The sequence below is a fragment of the Acanthochromis polyacanthus genome, chromosome 18 (assembly GCF_021347895.1).
Source record: "Acanthochromis polyacanthus isolate Apoly-LR-REF ecotype Palm Island chromosome 18, KAUST_Apoly_ChrSc, whole genome shotgun sequence".
NCBI lineage: Eukaryota > Metazoa > Chordata > Actinopteri > Pomacentridae > Acanthochromis > Acanthochromis polyacanthus.
Window position 1 is genome coordinate 6,708,288 of NC_067130.1, and position 18,172 is coordinate 6,726,459.

General features: G+C 38.3%; 3 protein-coding genes across 3 annotated transcripts; 2 read left to right on the forward strand and 1 right to left on the reverse strand.

Moving 5' to 3' along the window:
• The first annotated feature begins 454 nt into the window (after positions 1 to 454).
• On the forward strand, positions 455 to 5,964 carry rnf185 (ring finger protein 185). Its single transcript, XM_022194610.2, has 6 exons — positions 455 to 1,008; positions 1,923 to 1,941; positions 2,042 to 2,154; positions 2,329 to 2,383; positions 3,684 to 3,801; positions 3,888 to 5,964. Exons 1-6 carry the CDS (start codon positions 830 to 832, stop codon positions 3,983 to 3,985), a joined length of 582 nt encoding a protein of 193 aa, XP_022050302.1. The 5' UTR covers positions 455 to 829; the 3' UTR covers positions 3,986 to 5,964.
• LOC110951514 (uncharacterized) lies at positions 5,702 to 10,522 on the reverse strand. The gene is made up of 2 exons (XM_022194609.2): positions 10,278 to 10,522; positions 5,702 to 6,917 (listed from the first exon to the last, which is right to left on the reverse strand). Exons 1-2 carry the CDS (start codon positions 10,405 to 10,407, stop codon positions 6,208 to 6,210), a joined length of 840 nt encoding a protein of 279 aa, XP_022050301.2. The 5' UTR covers positions 10,408 to 10,522; the 3' UTR covers positions 5,702 to 6,207.
• A 3,983-nt stretch (positions 10,523 to 14,505) lies between these two features.
• Positions 14,506 to 17,686, forward strand: LOC110951543 (homeobox protein goosecoid-2). The gene is given in 5 exon segments (XM_022194653.2): positions 14,506 to 15,403; positions 15,406 to 15,543; positions 15,545 to 15,785; positions 16,776 to 17,011; positions 17,294 to 17,686. Coding segments are annotated over 5 exon segments (735 nt in total). The 5' UTR covers positions 14,506 to 15,361; the 3' UTR covers positions 17,372 to 17,686.
• Positions 17,687 to 18,172: the final 486 nt, after the last annotated feature.

Below are 18,172 nucleotides of genomic sequence, written 5' to 3' on the forward strand. Positions count from 1 at the left end.
GAATCGCAATCATGTGATAGCATTCACATAGTTACAGTGACGCTGTGCAGCTACAGTATCTCGCAGTGATACAGAAATCTTTAACAAATCCATAGATCCACACTAAAAGCCACATCACTGCCAAAATCTAATCAGGTGGTTCTCGTGTCAATTCTGACCTTCCCTGAAAATTTCATCAAAATCTGTTATTTCATTTTTGAGTAATGTTGCACACAGAAAGACAGACAAACGTACGCCAATCGTCACATAACATAATTAAACTGAACTGGATTAAGCTGAATTAAACTGAACTGAACTAAATTTATTTTAAATAAACTGAACTGAACTGAATTAAACTGAGCTGAATGAAATTAAATTACACTCAGTTAAATTGAACTGAATTGAATTAAATTGCATTAAACTGAACTTCTAATCAGGCTCAGCTGAGGGCAGCAAACTCACCTCCACCGGAAGCCCCGCCCCCTGCACCCCTCCACTACCGGTAATTAAAGCTGAGGATGTGTGATGCAACCAGCTGTAAGGATATTTTCCCAACTCCTGTCAGCAAGTTCTGACTTTCACTTAATGTCAGCTCTGGTTCTGAAGGACAAGGTGTATCGACGCGTGTAGACGCTTCGGTTTTCGTCACGCTGCGTTCCGTTAAACGGCCACACGGTTGAACTGTCAGTTTTTTTGCTAACATTAGCAGCTCGTTAGCTCGGTTTGATTTCACTCCGGTCTCTCTTCGCCGCCCCTCCTCTCCTCAGGACCTCCTTATGTGTACATTTTGAGGCGCTGGGTGCCGGAGGAGTCACCCCCTCTCTCGTTTAGTGGATCTAAGCTTGAATAAATGGCCACCGCTGCTCCCCCTCCCGCCGCTAGCTCACCCGCGGCCGCCGACAACCCGACTCCCGGATCCAGCGGCTCGACTTCGGCCGACGGCGGCAACCAGGACAGCACCTTCGAGTGTAACATTTGTCTGGACACCGCCAAGGATGCGGTGATCAGCCTGTGCGGCCACCTCTTCTGGTAAGTACCGGCTCACTGACTTGTGTTTACATTTTTTAATTATAAACCACCTTAATCTGGCTGTTAAGGCCACCTGCGGCTGAGAAGGAGTCTGGACCACCAGAGAATCAGCTGTTGCAAGTTATTTATCCAGAGGTGAAGTGGGGACACAACTCCTAGAGGTCAATATCTAAAGCCAACATCTGTAACCAAACGCCATCATCAGCTGGATTGACTGCTGGCCACACGTATTGCTGGGATGTTATCTCTAGTCTACATCATAATGTGCACGTGTATGACACAAACATGCAGAAAAGATTAAATTAGTTGATGCTAGAACATGCTAGTTTAATGCTACTTATTGCAGGAAGTGCAATGATTTCCAACTTTATATGATAATACTTGATTTTTTTTGTTTTTATAGGAAAGGCTACTTCTATAAAGGTATCATCTGTACATATAAATCAAAACAATGCAAATTGGACGGCAGTGCCTTTATATACTGGTCAGGCTATAGTTAAGTTAAAAACCACATACATTTATTATTCAACCGGCTATTAAATGTATGTTTTGTTCTGGTAATATCTGCAAATTCATTAAAATGATCACTAATTTGAAAGTGGCCTGTCTGAGATGATTTCTGAATAGAGCGTGCTTAATTTATGTTGCCTTTAATGAGAAACCCAATTTTTAATGAGTGCTTTTAATGCGCTTATAGTGGAACATGCTACATATATGTAGAAACAGAAAATGTGCACTCAGAACATGTCAGGTGTTTAACATTTGACCTGATTACTGTTGCTGCTGTGCCTCTTTAATGTATTTTCAAAGAGAATTCAAACTCTTCAGTAGCTAATGCCACTTTTGTCAGATTGTTCCTGCACATGTGACGTTAAACTAATCAAACTTCTTCCTCTTCGTCTCCTCTCGACTAGTTGGCCCTGTTTGCATCAGGTGAGCTGAAACTGTCTTCTCTTTTCCACTTCATTCAAATACCAAAGAGTGCTTTGTTATGGATGTTTCACACGCTAAGCTTCTTAACATCTCTTCGCAGTGGTTGGAGACCCGACCAAACAGACAAGTGTGTCCAGTTTGTAAAGCTGGAATCAGCAGAGACAAAGTAATCCCCTTGTATGGGAGAGGAAGCACAGGACAACAAGACCCCAGGTGGGTAGAAAATTGTAGTGATACAGGTCAGCGTTCCTCCACGTGATACTCCAATGGTGGATATGTTCAACACACATTTTGTAATGCTGTATTTGAGACAAGTGCCTTTAAATTAGCGTTTTCTTCAAGATTACAGTGCAGCTGAATTTGCTGAATGTGGTTTTGTTTTTAAAGGGAAAGAACACCCCCCCGACCACAAGGACAGAGGCCCGAGCCAGAAAACCGTGGGGTAAGTACTATGAACATGTACACTTGCACACAAAGTGGATTTCTCCTGTCCTGGTCAAACATGTGCTCAGTAACTTAACACATTCATGATGAAACCGTTACATGCGATGATGCAGGTGCTGCAGCACAAACCTGTGGCTTATTCATTAGCAAAAGGATGTTTCCCACTGGGATCTATTACGCGTTAAGAGCGGAGGTGCCATGTCTCTTGAGAACGATCACAAATTACATCAGCGGTTGCGTCACATCTCAGTCGCTGTACATTAAACTGCAGATATTGTGAAGACGAGCCAACATATTAACCGTCCTGTCGTCCTGCGTGTCAAATCGACCCGTTTTAATGTTTGAAAATGTGAGGGGGGGAATATTTTCACAGTGAAACTTCTGATGTGGACATTTTTAACATTTTTGGGAAATTTCTGACCATTTTTTTGGTGGATTTTTTTTTTTAAGTTTCTTTTAGAACATTCACAAAAAATCAATCAAAATCCAGCGAAATTTGCTGGATTTTGGTTGATTTTCATGCTTTCTGTCACTGTATTTTCTTCACTTCCTGCAACAAACTCAGATTTTTCCTGATTTCTCACCTCTAATCTGTTGCTTTATCTCTGTTTCTGGAATCAGTTTGGTCTCCTTCTTGCTTTCTACCGCACGAGTTTCTCTTCCTGCTAGAAATTCAGATTTTCCCAGATTCCGCTACTGCATTTCACTTTTATCTTCCTCTTTTTCCATTTTAACAACACTCTTTATCAAAGTTTCTGAAAGCACCTCTGTCTCCTTTCTGCTTTCTACCTCAAATGTTTCTTCGCTTTCTTTCTTTTTTGCATCAATTGCTGCAAGAAACTCAGATTTTCCCAAATCCTGCACTGAAACGTCAGATGTCTGACCTCTGATCTGTTGCTCTATTTCACTATTATCTCCCTTCGCTGGATTTTGGTTGATTTTTTTTTTTTTTTTTTTTGTGAATGTTCTTAAAGAAAACATAAGAAGTTTTACTGATATATATGTAATCATTAGATATTTTCTGGATTTTTTTGGGGAAGAGTTTCACTCAATTTTTAAAAAAATATTTATAAGAATTTTCTTGCCAAGTTTGTTTTTTTCCTCTCAAAATGTGTAAGGGAAACCTTCAAGGAATTATTGGAATTTTCTGAAGGTTTGCAAATTTTCAGAAATGTAGGGAATTTTTTGCTGATTTTTTTTGTGTTTTTTCAGACAAGGAAACAATATTTTGTGGTGCCCGTAAATGAAGTCAGCACGAGGGTTAAGGAAATTAACCTTTTTTTTTTTTTTTTTTCCAGGGTTTCCAGGGATTCGGCTTCGGAGATGGAGGTTTCCAGATGTCATTTGGAATCGGTGCCTTTCCGTTCGGTATTTTCGCCACGGCTTTTAACATCAACGACGGACGACCTCCTCCAGGTATTTCTGTTCTTCACCACGACCTCTTTGTGTCCTTTTAGCCACAAACATATCGAATAACCTGTGTTAAACGATTTCCCAAACAGCCGCTCCGGGGACACCGCAGCACATGGACGAACAGTTTCTGTCTCGGCTCTTCCTGTTTGTCGCTCTGGTGATTATGTTCTGGCTGCTGATTGCATAATAATAAGAAATGTGTTAGCTCGAAGGATTTCTCAGAGATCACATACGGCAAGTCGTCTTGGTTTTTTAAAATGTTTTGTGATTCTGCCTTCATACTTTTTTAAAAATTTTTTCTCTCCTTGGCATCAAGTCACATGAATGAAGCTTTTTTTTTTTTTTAGTTATTATTAAAGATATGTTCTAATTTAGGCTTTCATCATGATTCACGTAACACGGCCATCTAGTGTGCTACCACGTTCCTCTCATTATCTTATCTGTTTGCGTTACTGTTAATTTTAAAGACATACAGAAAATTTAAAGTGAGAGACAATGAAAGAGTGAGACAGTCATGAATTTTAAGACCTACACCTGTACTTTTAATACTAAAATGTCCTCTGTGAATAAAAGGCCTCTCCATGCTAGACGAGCTGCAAAGAAACCCCCTAGTTTCTTACTTATTCGCTGAATACCAGCATGTGCTTTCTCCGTGTTGTCTTCTTACTCCCACTGAGGCGGCATCCCAAATCACTCCCGCATTCACTCATTCAGTACTGCCTTTAAAACAGACACTCACTAGTGAGCATGAATTATGTAGAAATTTCACAATCATGATTTTGAGGTGTCGGTATCAGCTTCTCACTTCTGTAAAGGGACTCTTTGTGGGATTGTTCGCAGAAAGTAGTGAATGTGTCATGGACGCTCCCTCTTTTTTGCAAATGTGTGCAAGTTTTGAGGTCCCTATGTGTGGTTTGTGAGAGGAAAGGGCTCAGGGTAAATATGCAGAGGTAGGAAAAAGTTTTAATACACCCTTAAAATTTTATACTCTCAAATATCAGGAAATATTTGTGGAAGAATCTTTTGTGTTTCAAAAGGTGTGACAACATTAAACGGACACAAATGTATATTTTTTTGGTTTTTGTTACAACTGAAAATGGCAAGACTAAATTCTACCCAAATGATCCAACACTCAAAATGTCTTGTATTTATGGAACCAATTAATTTTAAGTTTCTAATGGCTTTTTTAGGATTTATTTAGTATTATGGCTGTGACTGTACTACACAACCAAAATAAACTGCACTTGAAGGATGGGATGTCTGAAAACTTTTTTCCACCACTGTAGTGACTACGTACACGGGGATGACAAATTAAAGGAAAAGCTGTTGTTGGCTCCCAAACAGCTTTAATGCACCTCAGCATTGATTCTTTAAGACTGTAAAACTCTGCTGCAGGGATGAAGCAGCATTCCCCCCCTCTCGTTTGATGTTTTAACAATGACCAAAATCTCCCTTAAATGTTCAACTGAGTTTAGTTCAAGGCGAGAACATACGATTGACATCATTTTCATACTCAAACCGCTCAGTGACTCCTCGTACACTACTAGTGTGAGCATTGTCATCCAAAGAGACGACCCCCATCGGGAGGGAAAATATTCCATCGTGTAATGAAAGGTGATCACTCAAAAGCAACTTTGTGTTGATTTGCAGCGATCATTTTTTCACACAGTGGATCCAAACTATGCAGGAAAATGACCTCATACCAGATCAGCAGACCACCAGATGGTCAAGCATTCAGTTTTTCCTTTAATTTGTCACCTATCTGGGAGATGGGAGTGACTTTGGACTCAACCTTAATGTACTAAGAATGTGGGTTTTCCCCCTCATTCAGATGTACCCAATATATATTCAAATTGCACATCTCAAAGTTACCAAAAATCAAAGACGTTCTGAGGAATCAATATACTGTCACACTGACATTTTATTTTAGATGACACTGGAAAGGAATGTTTATGCATGTAAGCAGTGGAAAGATTAAATGTATGAAACTGTGTTCCTTTCTTTCCAAACTGTAAAACCTTTTATTCTGCTCAATTTACTGTATGTCACTGTAATTAAATGTAAAATACTGTGGATTAGAGTTTAAATCAAGTTTGATTCATTGAACATGAAGCAACTTTTCTAAATGTCAATTCACTCTATTGACAGTAAAGCTATGTAAATGAAGATGTTAATAATTGTCTGTCTTTTTTCCTGTTAAGGTGTGACTCTATCAGGACTTCATTGCCAAACAAGTCTTACTTGTCTAATAAATACACAGATCGAGAAGCACCAAATCATATTTTACATGAGAAATTGTTCTTCAATCTCAACCACTTTTGTGCTGTAAATTAAGAAAAATAGACATTTTTGATAATTTTGTGGAAGAGGATTTTTAAAAAAACAAAATTAAATTAAAAAAAGTTCAGATTAGTTTGGTGTTTCCGTCTCCTTTTTCTCTTGAGATTCTGGCTGGGCGACGTTGAACTCCGCCTCGTACATGATCTGCTGGATCTTTATTTTCGTCTCGCACCTTTTCTGTGGAGCGAGTCGCTTCAGAGCGGGAACGAAGCTCAGCAGAAACAGTTCGTCCTCGTCCCGCGGTCTGGTGGGACACGAGTTGACACCGTCTTTCACCAGCCACTTTGTCGGCAGCGTCGAACTTTGGGAGGAAGGCGGCGACAGCGAATCCTGCATCAGCCGCCGTTTGCGTCCGGTGTTGCTGGCGGGGGTGATCTGTGGGCCGGACGGCATCTTGGCGAGAACGGCCAGCTGGGCCATCTGTGTGTCCTGAGACGCTGGAGGGAGCTGAGTAACAAAAGTCACCTGAGGCTTCAGGTCAGGTGGACTCACCGGGACCTTTGTGATATTCTGAGGCGTCTTCACAGCCTCCGGTAAAGTGGTTTCTCCCTCTGCGCTGCCCGATTCGTTGTCAGGGTTGTCGTGGTCGTCGTCGTTGCCGCCGCAGATGTCTGCCACGCCGCTCCTCGAGCCAGTGAAAGGTGCTATGAAATTCATAAGTTGTCTGTATTTCCATCTGCTTTGTATGACTTCTCCTTGCTTCTTGCTTTTGATCTCCATCCGGATTTCCTTCAGGTACCTGTCTCTCATGTTCTTCCATTTTCGTTTGCATTCCTCAGCTTGAAAAGACAAAAAATACCAGAGCATAAGAAACAGGGAAAACACAGGAACTATGTACAACAAAGATGAAGCAACTCGCAGCGTGGACACTCATTGAGATACTTCCAACCCTTGAGTATTATTGGAGGACATGAGGCTTTTTTACTTTTGTGGCATTTTAAAAAAATTTTTATTATATCCTCCTGAGAACCGGCCCCTTCATTTATGTCGTCTGTACTGGACATTTGTTTTTGATCTATATCTTTTGACTCAGTTGAGCTACCCTACTAAATCCTGACATATTTAACCCTCCTGTTGTCCTCATTTACAGGCACCAAAAAATATAGTTTCCTCGTTTGAAAAAAAATCCAAAAATTCAGCAAAAAATTGGTAAAATTTCTGAAGATTTGCAAAACCTTCAGGAAGAAAATTCCAATAATTCCTTAAGACTTTCCCTTAAAAGTTTTATTTGCAAAAAATAAATCCCCCAAATTTGGCAAGAGCACCCTTGTAAATATTTTCAAAAAATGAGCAAAAATCTTCAAAAAAAATCCTAAAAATGTCTAAAGTGATTACATATATATCAGTAAAAACTTCTAATATTTTCTTTAAGAACATTGACAAAAAATCAACCAAAATCCAGCGAAATTCGCTGGATTTTGGTTGATTTTTTTTGTGAATGTTCTTAAAGAAACATTTTTTATATATTTCTTTTTTCCACCAAAAAAATGTTCAAAAAATTCCCAAAAAACATTGAAAATGTGGACATCCGAAGTTTCAGTGTGAAAATACCCCCCCCCCCCCATTTTCACATTTTAAAACAGGTCAATTTGACCCACAGGATGACACGAGGGTTAAAATATATATATATATATATATATATAATGCATTGTTACTCAACACAACTACTCAACCTTAAAATGTGTGAGTTTCTTCAACTAACCATGGTTAGTTTTGATGTTTCAACTACAAATATGGAAGAGGACCAAGCGGCAAGTTTGCCCTTTTCCACCTTCAGAGAAAAGAGAAAGTCTGATAAGTTTCAGGCCTCTGCTGATTGGTTAAATGTCATGATATATTGTGCTCTAAAGTAGAGTGATCTTTGTGCTGATTGGCTGGGTAAAAACCACATGACCTCACTGAGAAGCAGGAGCAACGCAATATTTAATGTGTGCGGAAGTTACCAAATATGATCACTTGCCCGATGAAGACTTGTAATGAAATCATGCTGAGCTAAACCAACATATTTCTTCCTCTAAAAATTCCTCAAAATTTTGTTTTCGGTCGCCTCACCCAAATAGTTCACATTAAGAATGAACGAAAGCTCAGCACGCAGACTAAATAAAGCTCTTTGCGACACGTGGTTGGCCTTGGTTTGCCAGGATGTAAGATAAATACAGCAGAAGTGGTCAAGATAAATTAGGTGTGCCTTCAAACAGCTTTCAAGCTACAGTCGAGAGTTGACCTCACCAGATTCCAAATGTAAATACCACACTTGAAATGAGCTCTAGACCTTTTATGTGCTCCTTGTAAATGAAATAATGAGGGAATAACACACCTCTAGACATGGAATAGCTGAGCAGTCAATTATCCAGTTACTTTTGGTTCTTTAAAAAGGTGGAGGGCACGTACAAAATGTGTTGTAATTCCTCCACCGTTCACCTGATTTGGATGTAAATACTCTCAAATTAAAGCTGAACATCTGCACTTAAAGCACATCTTGATTGTTTCATTTCAACTCCGCTGTGGTGGAGTACAGAGTCGAAATACAGAAAATTGTCAATGTCCAAATACTTATGGACCCGACTGTATAACTATGTTAAAATGAAAAGCAGTCAAATCAATCCAACGGTGCAGCAAGTCTGAGTCAAGTGTGCAGTATCGGTACTGATCAAAGCATATCAGTTGACCCTTAATATGTAACACCTGTGGCAGATCTGTTGTCTTGCATGGTGCAGTTATCTAAAAAATGGCACGAGTTGGTTATTAACCCTCCTGTCATCGTGCGGGTCAAAATTGACCCGTTTTAAAGTTTGAAAATATGGAAAAATATATATATTTTCACGGTGAAACTTCTGATGTCCACATTTTCAACATTTTGGGGAAATCTCTGAACATTTTTTGGTGGGAAAAAAAGAAATGTTAAAAATGTTTTTTAAGAACATTCACACAAAAATCGACCAAAATCCAGCAAATTTCGCTGGATTTTGGTCGATTTTTATGTGAATGTTCTTAAGAGAATCTTAGAACTTTATATATGTACTTACTTTAGATATTTCTAGGATATTTTTGGAAGATTTTAAGTATTTTTTGAAAGTACTTAAAATCATTTTCTTGCCAAATTTGGGGTATTTTTTTTTTAAATAGAATTTTTAAGGAATTATTGGAATTTTCTTCCTGAAGGTTTTGCAAATTTTTTTGCTGAATTTTTGGATTTTTTTCAGACAAGGAAATAATATTTTTTGGTGCCTGTAAATGAGGACACAGGAGGGTTAAGTCATGAATACTACTTTTTTTAGTATAAATTAAGGTAGGTTATTGGTATTTAAGAGAATGAGAAGAACTTTATTGTCATTGCACATATACATTTCATATACAATGAAACTAGTTTGAGCTGCCTTTCCAAAAGCAACTCAGGCTGCTGCACCTAAAGCGCGCTGCCTGTCATAGGAAAAGGAAAAAACAAAGACATTAGGGAACGGGGTAGGGATAGCAGAGGGTAAAATGGAAAAAAATAAAGGTTCGTTATACCAAATAAAACCTCCAACAATTTAGCTGTAAATGTTGTTAAAACTGCACAAAGTTACTCTCTCGTGTGTTTTATATACATTGCTCTTCTTGTGCTACGTCTGGAGGTCATGTCAGTTCATTTATCGGCCCGGTGTTGACCGTCCGTGACCCGGTACACCTGGCTGTGGCCCCTGACAGCTTTATCCTCCATGCCGCCGCCGCCGCGCCGCTTCCACGACACTTCCAGCAGCTTTTGATTTTCTCGCGGAGCTCCGGTGTTCGACGAGCGAAACAGTAACCAAGCGGCTCGGTAAATAGTGCGAGTCGGTGCCGCTGCGCAGGTTTTCCTCCTCCGCTCTGGCGGCGCAGCAGAGTCGGACGGCGCCGTTCGGTTCAGCGCGGCCTACGGCGAGCGAGCTGCGCCTGCTACCGCTAGCACGGTAAAGCGCGGCTGCATCCACAGCACCGGGCAGCAGGCGATAAACGCGCAAAACAAACTACGAATAGCCTTAAAGAGACGCGCGAAATGCCTTTATCTCTCAAAATCACCTCGTGAATAAGTTGTGCGTGTTTATTTCTGCACGGTAACAGCGGCTAAGCAAATAATAAGTGGCAGTAAAGTTGTGACAAACAAGAAAACAAACACTCACATGGCAGACCCAGGCCGATGCTGATGTTCCTCCAGGCATTTGCACGACTTTCCGTGCAGCGGTAGTTCGGCAAAGTGATATTGTATAGCTCTGGGTAATTAAATACGGCCAATATTAACTTATCGTCCATTTTGCCCCAGTGTCTGTGCTGCGCGGACGCGGAAGCGGCAGTCTTCTCCCGCCTTTTCCGCCCAGCTGCTGCTCCGGCGCCAGTTATCGCGAGTAGCTGCTGCCGCGCCGTGCCGCGTTCAGCAGCGGCGGTGGCGCTGTTCTGTCGCATGGGGGCGCTCTGTTCTGCACCGACTTCAGCCCTGCATGTCTATACTGAGAGGTAAACTCGATTTTTGTGCATAAATCACAAAATAACACACCAATAATGAGCTAGCTTCTTGTTTTTGAGCCGTTTTGATGCAGACTCATGACTGTGGTTCCTTTTGAATGTCAGGGTCAATATTTATTTGAGGGATTTTTGAAGTCCGTGGGATATATCTTGCATACATTTTTATTCAAACTATTGTTTTTTTATGTTCATTATGATCACGTCTTTACAAATTCCATCATTATTTATTAAGGTAACAATCACTTATTAATAAAAAATGACTGGACATCACTAAAATGCCAACTAAATAATCCTTTTTGTGGACACTAGGTTTTTTGTGGTCATTTTGTGCATTTTTGTGACTGTTTTCCATCTGTTTGTGATTATTTTAGGTGTTTTTGTGGCCATTTTGCAATTTTTCTGTAGTTATTATGTGTGTCTCTCGTCAGTTTGTAACTTTTTATATGATAATTATGTGCCTCATTGAGTCATTTTGTGTTTTTCTGTGGTCATTTTCATGTCTTTTTGAGTCTTTTTTGGTCATTTTGTGTTTCTTTATCAGTTTGTGTCTCTCTGTGGTCATTTTTGGTCATTTTCAGTCTGTTTGTGGTCGTTTTGTCTCCTTTTATGATCATTTTGTGTCTCATTGAGTCATTTTGCATTTTTCTGTGATAATTTCCATTATTTTATAACACAAAATAACAAACTGTATCTGTGTCCAAGAAATCACTTCCAACTAAGTTACCCATTATAAAAACACCTCTCAAGGAAATGTGTTAATTCCAGATCACATGACCTGCTCCACATGATGTCATTTCCTCCTGAAGAAAAGACTTATAAGCTACAATAGCTTTCTAAATAACTTTCAATTTTACTCATTTGTTTATATAATATTTAGAAGAATCTTTCTGTAAAAATGCCATGTGGTGTTTGGTTGTAGGTGGCACCTCTCCAGTCTTAAGAAGAGTCACTGCACATACTGTATGAGCATGTGACGAATTGTTTATTGTTTGATTAGGATCCCCATTAGCTGCCCTTTGAATGGCCGCTAGTCTTCCTGGGGTCCTTTAAAAAGAAAAATATAAAAGAAAAAAAGAAAAATATAGAAAAAAGAAAAATGTAGAAAAAAATATAAGAAGAAAAAGGAAAAAAAGAAAAATATAGAAAAAAAGAAAATGTAAGAAAATAAAGAAAAATATAAGAAAAAAAGAAAATATAGAAAAAAGAAAAATATAAGAAAAAAAGAAAAATATAGAAATATAGAAACGAATGAGATACTCTTGAATTATGTCACAAATTTGGACATTTTTATATTATTTAGAATAGAAGTGAATAGATTTTCATTGTTAAATGACAACAAAAGGCAGGTCAGAAGCTCTTTAAATTAGCAACAGAGCATGAAATGATTACAAAAAGAAAAGTCATTAAAAATAGAATAAAGATAAAATTAAAAAAAGATTGCACCGTGTAACAAGAATAAAGATAAAATTTTACTGTGTCAGAACAAGAGTGCAGTACTAGTACAATATTTGTATTTCATTGTGTTTATTTGATGGTTTCTATCAAAAACATCAGAATCAAGCTGAACCAATGTCATTTTCCTTCAAATCAAACTTAGCTATTCCATGCTAAACCAATGTGTTTTCCCCAAAACTGCAAATTTATTTCGTGTGAGTAAGTAAATGTAATAAAACATCAAAAGGAAAACATGCTACACTGGCAGAGTTTAATTTAGTAAAATATTAACGTACAGTATTGACATTGTACTCACTCAATGCAGTTTTCCATTCATAGGTACAAAAGTCATATTAATCCAAGTTTTTGAGTAAAAACTGATTAAAATTGTTACATTAATGTTGTTTCTGTTTAGTCTGACATTACATAAATCCCCATTGTCAGACTAATTAAGTGTTCTAAGTTGCTAAGTTTTATCTTGAAACTATGCTTTAACCTTCTTTAAACTTCATCTGCATGTGATGTCGACATCATGTCACAGAGTCAAAGTCAAAAAGCGTGAGAACTACATAATACACTCAATACAACACACCCCAGGATGATGACAGATATTTATGCGTAACTCCAAGAAAAGCCCGTGAAAGAAATATGTATATACTCTGGTATTTGTGAGAGATTATGTGTCTTTATCCAATAAGAACAGAACCACTCCTTAACATATACCCATGTCTGTATGTATGTTTCTATTTTGGCAACGCAATCATGCTCAGTAACAAAGCACACGGTCACTGTGAGTTCAACACCTTCTTAGCTTAAGCTGGCGGGATGATGAAGAAGCCAGACGAACTAAACGCCAGTTCCAGGAGCTCATTTTCAGATCCAAGAGGGAAGTCATGGGAAAAACACAATAGAGGAAAACACTGTAAAGTGAGTTTCTGCAACAACGAGGGTGATTCTCCTGCCTCCTGTCAAATCCCCATCAGGATTTCACCATCTGACAAGTGTTTCTCTGCACCTGTGCACAGTGGAAGGACAATTCTCTGCATTTCTTGTTTGCAAAGCTGCAATTTCTGATTCCCCAGGAGGTGCTGGGCGTCGGTCCAGAGACACTGAGCATTTTCACACACGAACAGTCTGATGCCATGGCAGCTCTCTGTTCAGTGTGTGGGTGTGTTTATTATGCTCTCTGAATTATACTAATTTGATATGTGTTCTTTAGTGTTCATTTTTAATTCATTCTGATCCCAACAAATATCCTCAAGGACATGTTAGTCTGTGGTAACTGAACAGAAAAAACATCAAAACAGGCACCATTCTGCACCATGACTGCATCATGTTTTCTAGTTATCAAAATGTAACATCGTGATTAGATGGAATTAGAATGTGTTTTTCATATTCTGGACATGCTTGTTGCTCAATAAGGTTTTAAGGTGGTGGACTTAAATGGCAACATTTATGATGCATTAAATATAATGTTTTGCTGAAAATTCTGTTTGATGTCACTCTCAGTGGAAAAACATTATACGGCCAATATATAATTGTGGGACTTTTGTATCATAGTTGACATTTTTGCTGTTTTCAGGCCTTAAATCAACTATAACCAAACACCACATGGCATTTTTACACAAAGATTCTTCTAAATGTTATATATACTGTTGAGTAAAATTTAAATTGAAAGTTATTGATAAATATATTGTAGTAAACCTGTTGACATGCCATAAATCCACACTTGACTCACACTCTACTTTATATTAAATAACTCAGAAAGCCTTGGAGTCTTCCAGTCTTTTCTTCAGGAGGAAATGACATCACGTGGAGCAGGTCATGTGATCTGGAATTAACACACTTCCTTGAGAGGTGTTTTTGTAATGGGGAACTTAGTGGAAAGTGATATCTCGGACACAGATCCAGTTTGTTATTTTGTGTTATATAATACCACAAATGACCACAGAAAAACGGAAAATGACTCAATGAGACACAAAATTATCGTAAAAAGAGACAGAATGACCACAAACAGACTAATAATGACCAGAGAGAGACACAAAATGACCAAAAAAAAGGCTCAAAAACACATAAAATGACCACAGAAAAACATAAATATCCAGTCATTTTTTATTAAGTTCCGTAATAAATAATTGTGGAATTTGTAAAGACATGATCATAATGAACGTAAAAAACGTTGTTGGTTTTTTTTATTTTTAATAAAAATGTATGCAAGATGTATTCCATGGTCGTCAAAAGTCCCTCAATTACATACTGACCCTTAAATATCTTCTCAAAAATGCAGACAAACTTTATCTGCAGCTGTGCTTCTTGTAGCAAATATTGCTTACAACAACAAAATGAACTTTTATCATTTTAATCCCCAGTAATGAATTTTGAACCGTTTGAACCAGCGTGGATGTGCCACAATTCCTTTCTTTTGAGAGCAACAATAACCGCCGATAGCGATCTCACATGCTCCGCAAACTATACATCAACAATCTGGACGCTATTAAACCCAAGTGAAAAGGATGGGATGGTGTTTATTGTTATCTGTTTTCAAAAGCCCTTATAAAGGGAGCTTAGGACAGATTGTGGAAATCCATTAATTCTCTAAAAAAAAGAGGTGTGTATTGCCTTGTATGAAATCACAGGATTTGTTGAGGGGGGGGAATGAATTTAACCTGTAATAGCTTTACCTCCGCCATGCACATTGTCAGAGAAGTCAGACTGAAAAGACTGCAGCACACAGATAAGACACACGATGCGCGACTGTGAATACAAACCACACGGACGGATCCCTTTCACTGACTTTAACTGTACGGAGCAACACGTACAAAACTATCACCACACGTCACCAGCTTACATGAGCCACCCTTTCATCTGCGACTCCCTAATTACTGTGTTTAATTAGCATGCATTGTTGTTGTGAGTGCAGAACCAGCTTGTGTCATCTACTACACAAAATCTACTAATCTCCAAAAAGATCGTCCGTCGATAAAGCTAAATAGGAAAGTGACATTCAATGAAATAAATAATAAAGAACTAATACTAAAAAAGAACTAATCCTCAAATTCAGCATACACAAGACTCCGGCCACACCAGAAAACGTTCATCTTTAAATCCAGGTTTCTAATACCCAAGCAATCCCCTTTTCTCTAAAACCTCAACAATAAGGATCTTAAGAGCTCTCCACTTCTCATTTTATGCACTGAAATCTGATTTCTTTTGGAGAAAGGAATGAGGCAAGATTAACTGAATCTGCCGTCCTCCCTAACCTCTTCACAAAACTGCCCAGATTAGCTAGGAATTAAGTTTCAACCGTTTTATGTGTCTGGTCCATAGGGGGGATTACAGTTTTACTTTTTTTTTTTTTGTGCCTCCCAATTTCACTATAAGGGCCTGACACGCTGTTGTAGACAGAGGAGAGAGAGAAGAGCAACTGAGGCTGAACTATCGAAAAGTCACAACATCCTGTGATCGTCGTTGCTTCGGGGTTTTATTTGAATTTTCCTCAGAGACGAATGGACTGATCAGGATGGAGAGACAGAAGTTTCCTTTTACTATTGAAAACATACTGAGCAAATATCCAAACGGCAGCGGAGACAAACGGCCGTGTGGAGCAAGTGGACTAAAAGAGAAGACGGTGAATCCCAGTGGAGGCCAGACAGAAGCTGTTCATCATGCCTGCTTATGCTGCTGCTACTGCTCCCACTGTGCAGACTTATTCCACACTGATTTCATTCATGAAGGTAGGACCAAACCACCTGCATCATTTCTCTTTCTTTAGTACCTGGGTCAATATATTATTGCGGGAGTTTTTGTATCATAGTTGACATTTTTGCTGTTTTCAGGCCTAAAACCAACATGGCCGCCTATAACCAAACACCACATGGCATTTTTAGAAAAATATTAATCTAAATATTATACATACAATTGAGTAAATTAAAATTTAAAGTTATTTATAAAGATATTGTAGTAAACCTGCTGACATGCCATAAATCCACACTTGACTCACACACTACTTTATATTAAATAACTCAGAAAGCCTTGGAGTCTTGTCAGTCTTTTCTTCAGGAGGAAATGACATCATATGGAGCAGGTCATGTGATCTGGAATTAACACACTTCCTTGAGAGGTGTTTTTGTAATGGGGAACTTAGTTGAAAGTGATTTCTCAGACACAGATACAATTTGTTATTTTCCGTATAAAATTTGATATATTGGCAAAAAACAAATATCTGTCATGATTATCTCAACTTAATAAAAAGAACACAATCAAAAAAGTTTTGAAAAAGCTCATTTTATTATTGTTTAGCTAATTAGAAGGTCGTTGTTATTAAATTGGGACAGTTATTTAGTTGACATTTTAGTGATATCCAGTCATTTTTTTTATTAATAAGTGATTGTTTGTGAATCAAAAATGTTAAAAATAAAAATTACAAAAAAAGTGATTGTTTTCATAATAAATAATTATAGAATTTGTAAAGACGTGATCATAATGAACATAAAAGTATCAGTTTTTTCTTATTTTTAATAAAAATATGTTTAAGTTATATCCCATGGACTTCAAAAGTTCCTCAATTATATGTTAACCCAGCACTTATTCTGCTCCCTCACCTCAAACCAAACTGATTTTCATTGTTTTCTGTAACAGTGACAATAAAGATCTATTCTATTCTATTCTATTCTATTCTATTCTATTCTATTCTATTCTATTCAAACCACATCTCCTCCCTGCAGCCTGTCAGTATGGATGGACTCCGGCGATGCTCTCGGACCCCTGCAGGCTGGGAGACGCTCACAGGGAGGATCAGTCGGCCGGTCAGGTGCAGAGAAGAACCAGACGCCATCGAACCATTTTCACCGAGGAACAGCTGGACGCACTGGAGGAGCTGTTCCTGCAGAACCAGTATCCAGATGTGAACACAAGGGAGAAACTAGCACAGCGGACTCACCTAAGAGAAGAAAGAGTAGAGGTGAGACTGCTGCTTTCAACAATAATAATCCTATTTACACCACGATATACGGCTCATAAAATCTCAAACATGCTGACTGCAGTTAATGCAAATGAGGTTTGGGATGTTGGTGAATTAGGAGGTACGTTTACTTGAGCTCTGATTAGTTTTGTTATGTTTGTGTTACATTTCTGTGTTGATACAAGTGTTTGATACAAGTATGTAACGCTGCCTCTTTTGTAAATGTAGCATGCCATTGAAGCAATACAGCTTCAATAACGCTGCATCTTTTCTGCAACACAGGTTTGGTTTAAAAACCGAAGAGCGAAGTGGAGACGTCAGAAAAGACTTTCATTCGTTGTGGGAAACACAGAAAACTAAGTAAAAGCTGAAAAAAAGAAGGCTGTGTGTGTGTGTGAGTGTGACTTTCAAAGAATTCTGCTTGTCGTTGTTATTAAATGTAACATCCAGACACGTTCTTATATACCAGAAAATGTAACAGCACCTCTGTGGCAGTGAAATCATGTGAAGTTAGACTGTAGTCTTAAAGCCCATTTGTGAGTCAGATTGGTTCAGTGCACATGGTTCATGAGCTGCCATTGTGTGCTATTATTAATGCTGAGAGCTGAGTCTGCAGTGCATAAAAGGATTGTTGTGGTTTGCACAGGTTGTGATAAAGTGTCCTTGAGAACAAATAAAGTTCTTCTGAAAGGGGTGGTTCTTTTTTTATTGTGTGTGCAAGCAATAACACACATAATTTAAATATAAAAGCTGAAATAAACTGAAGTTAGAATTTAAATATTTCACGATAATGAAAAAATCATCTTCTCAGTTCAAAATTAATTAACTATAGTATAATCAGAAAACTATAAATAGAAAGTATCTGAAATAAATACTGTTTGAATTATCATACGGGATTTCATTTTAAGATTTTAATTTAATCACAGTGAGTAAAAGACACCATTTGTGCAATTAATTGATGCTAACACACATAGCTCAAAAACAGGAGCTGAACATTGGGTTTGTTGTTCCCGGCTGTTTGTAGGAATCTTTCCTCTAAGTTTATTAAACATCAGCAGCACCAAACAGCAGCAGGATGAACTTCACCATCTCCAGTGTGAGAGAGGTGAACCCGACACAACAGTAACTTTATGAATTACTGAGAATTATGAATGTTTTATC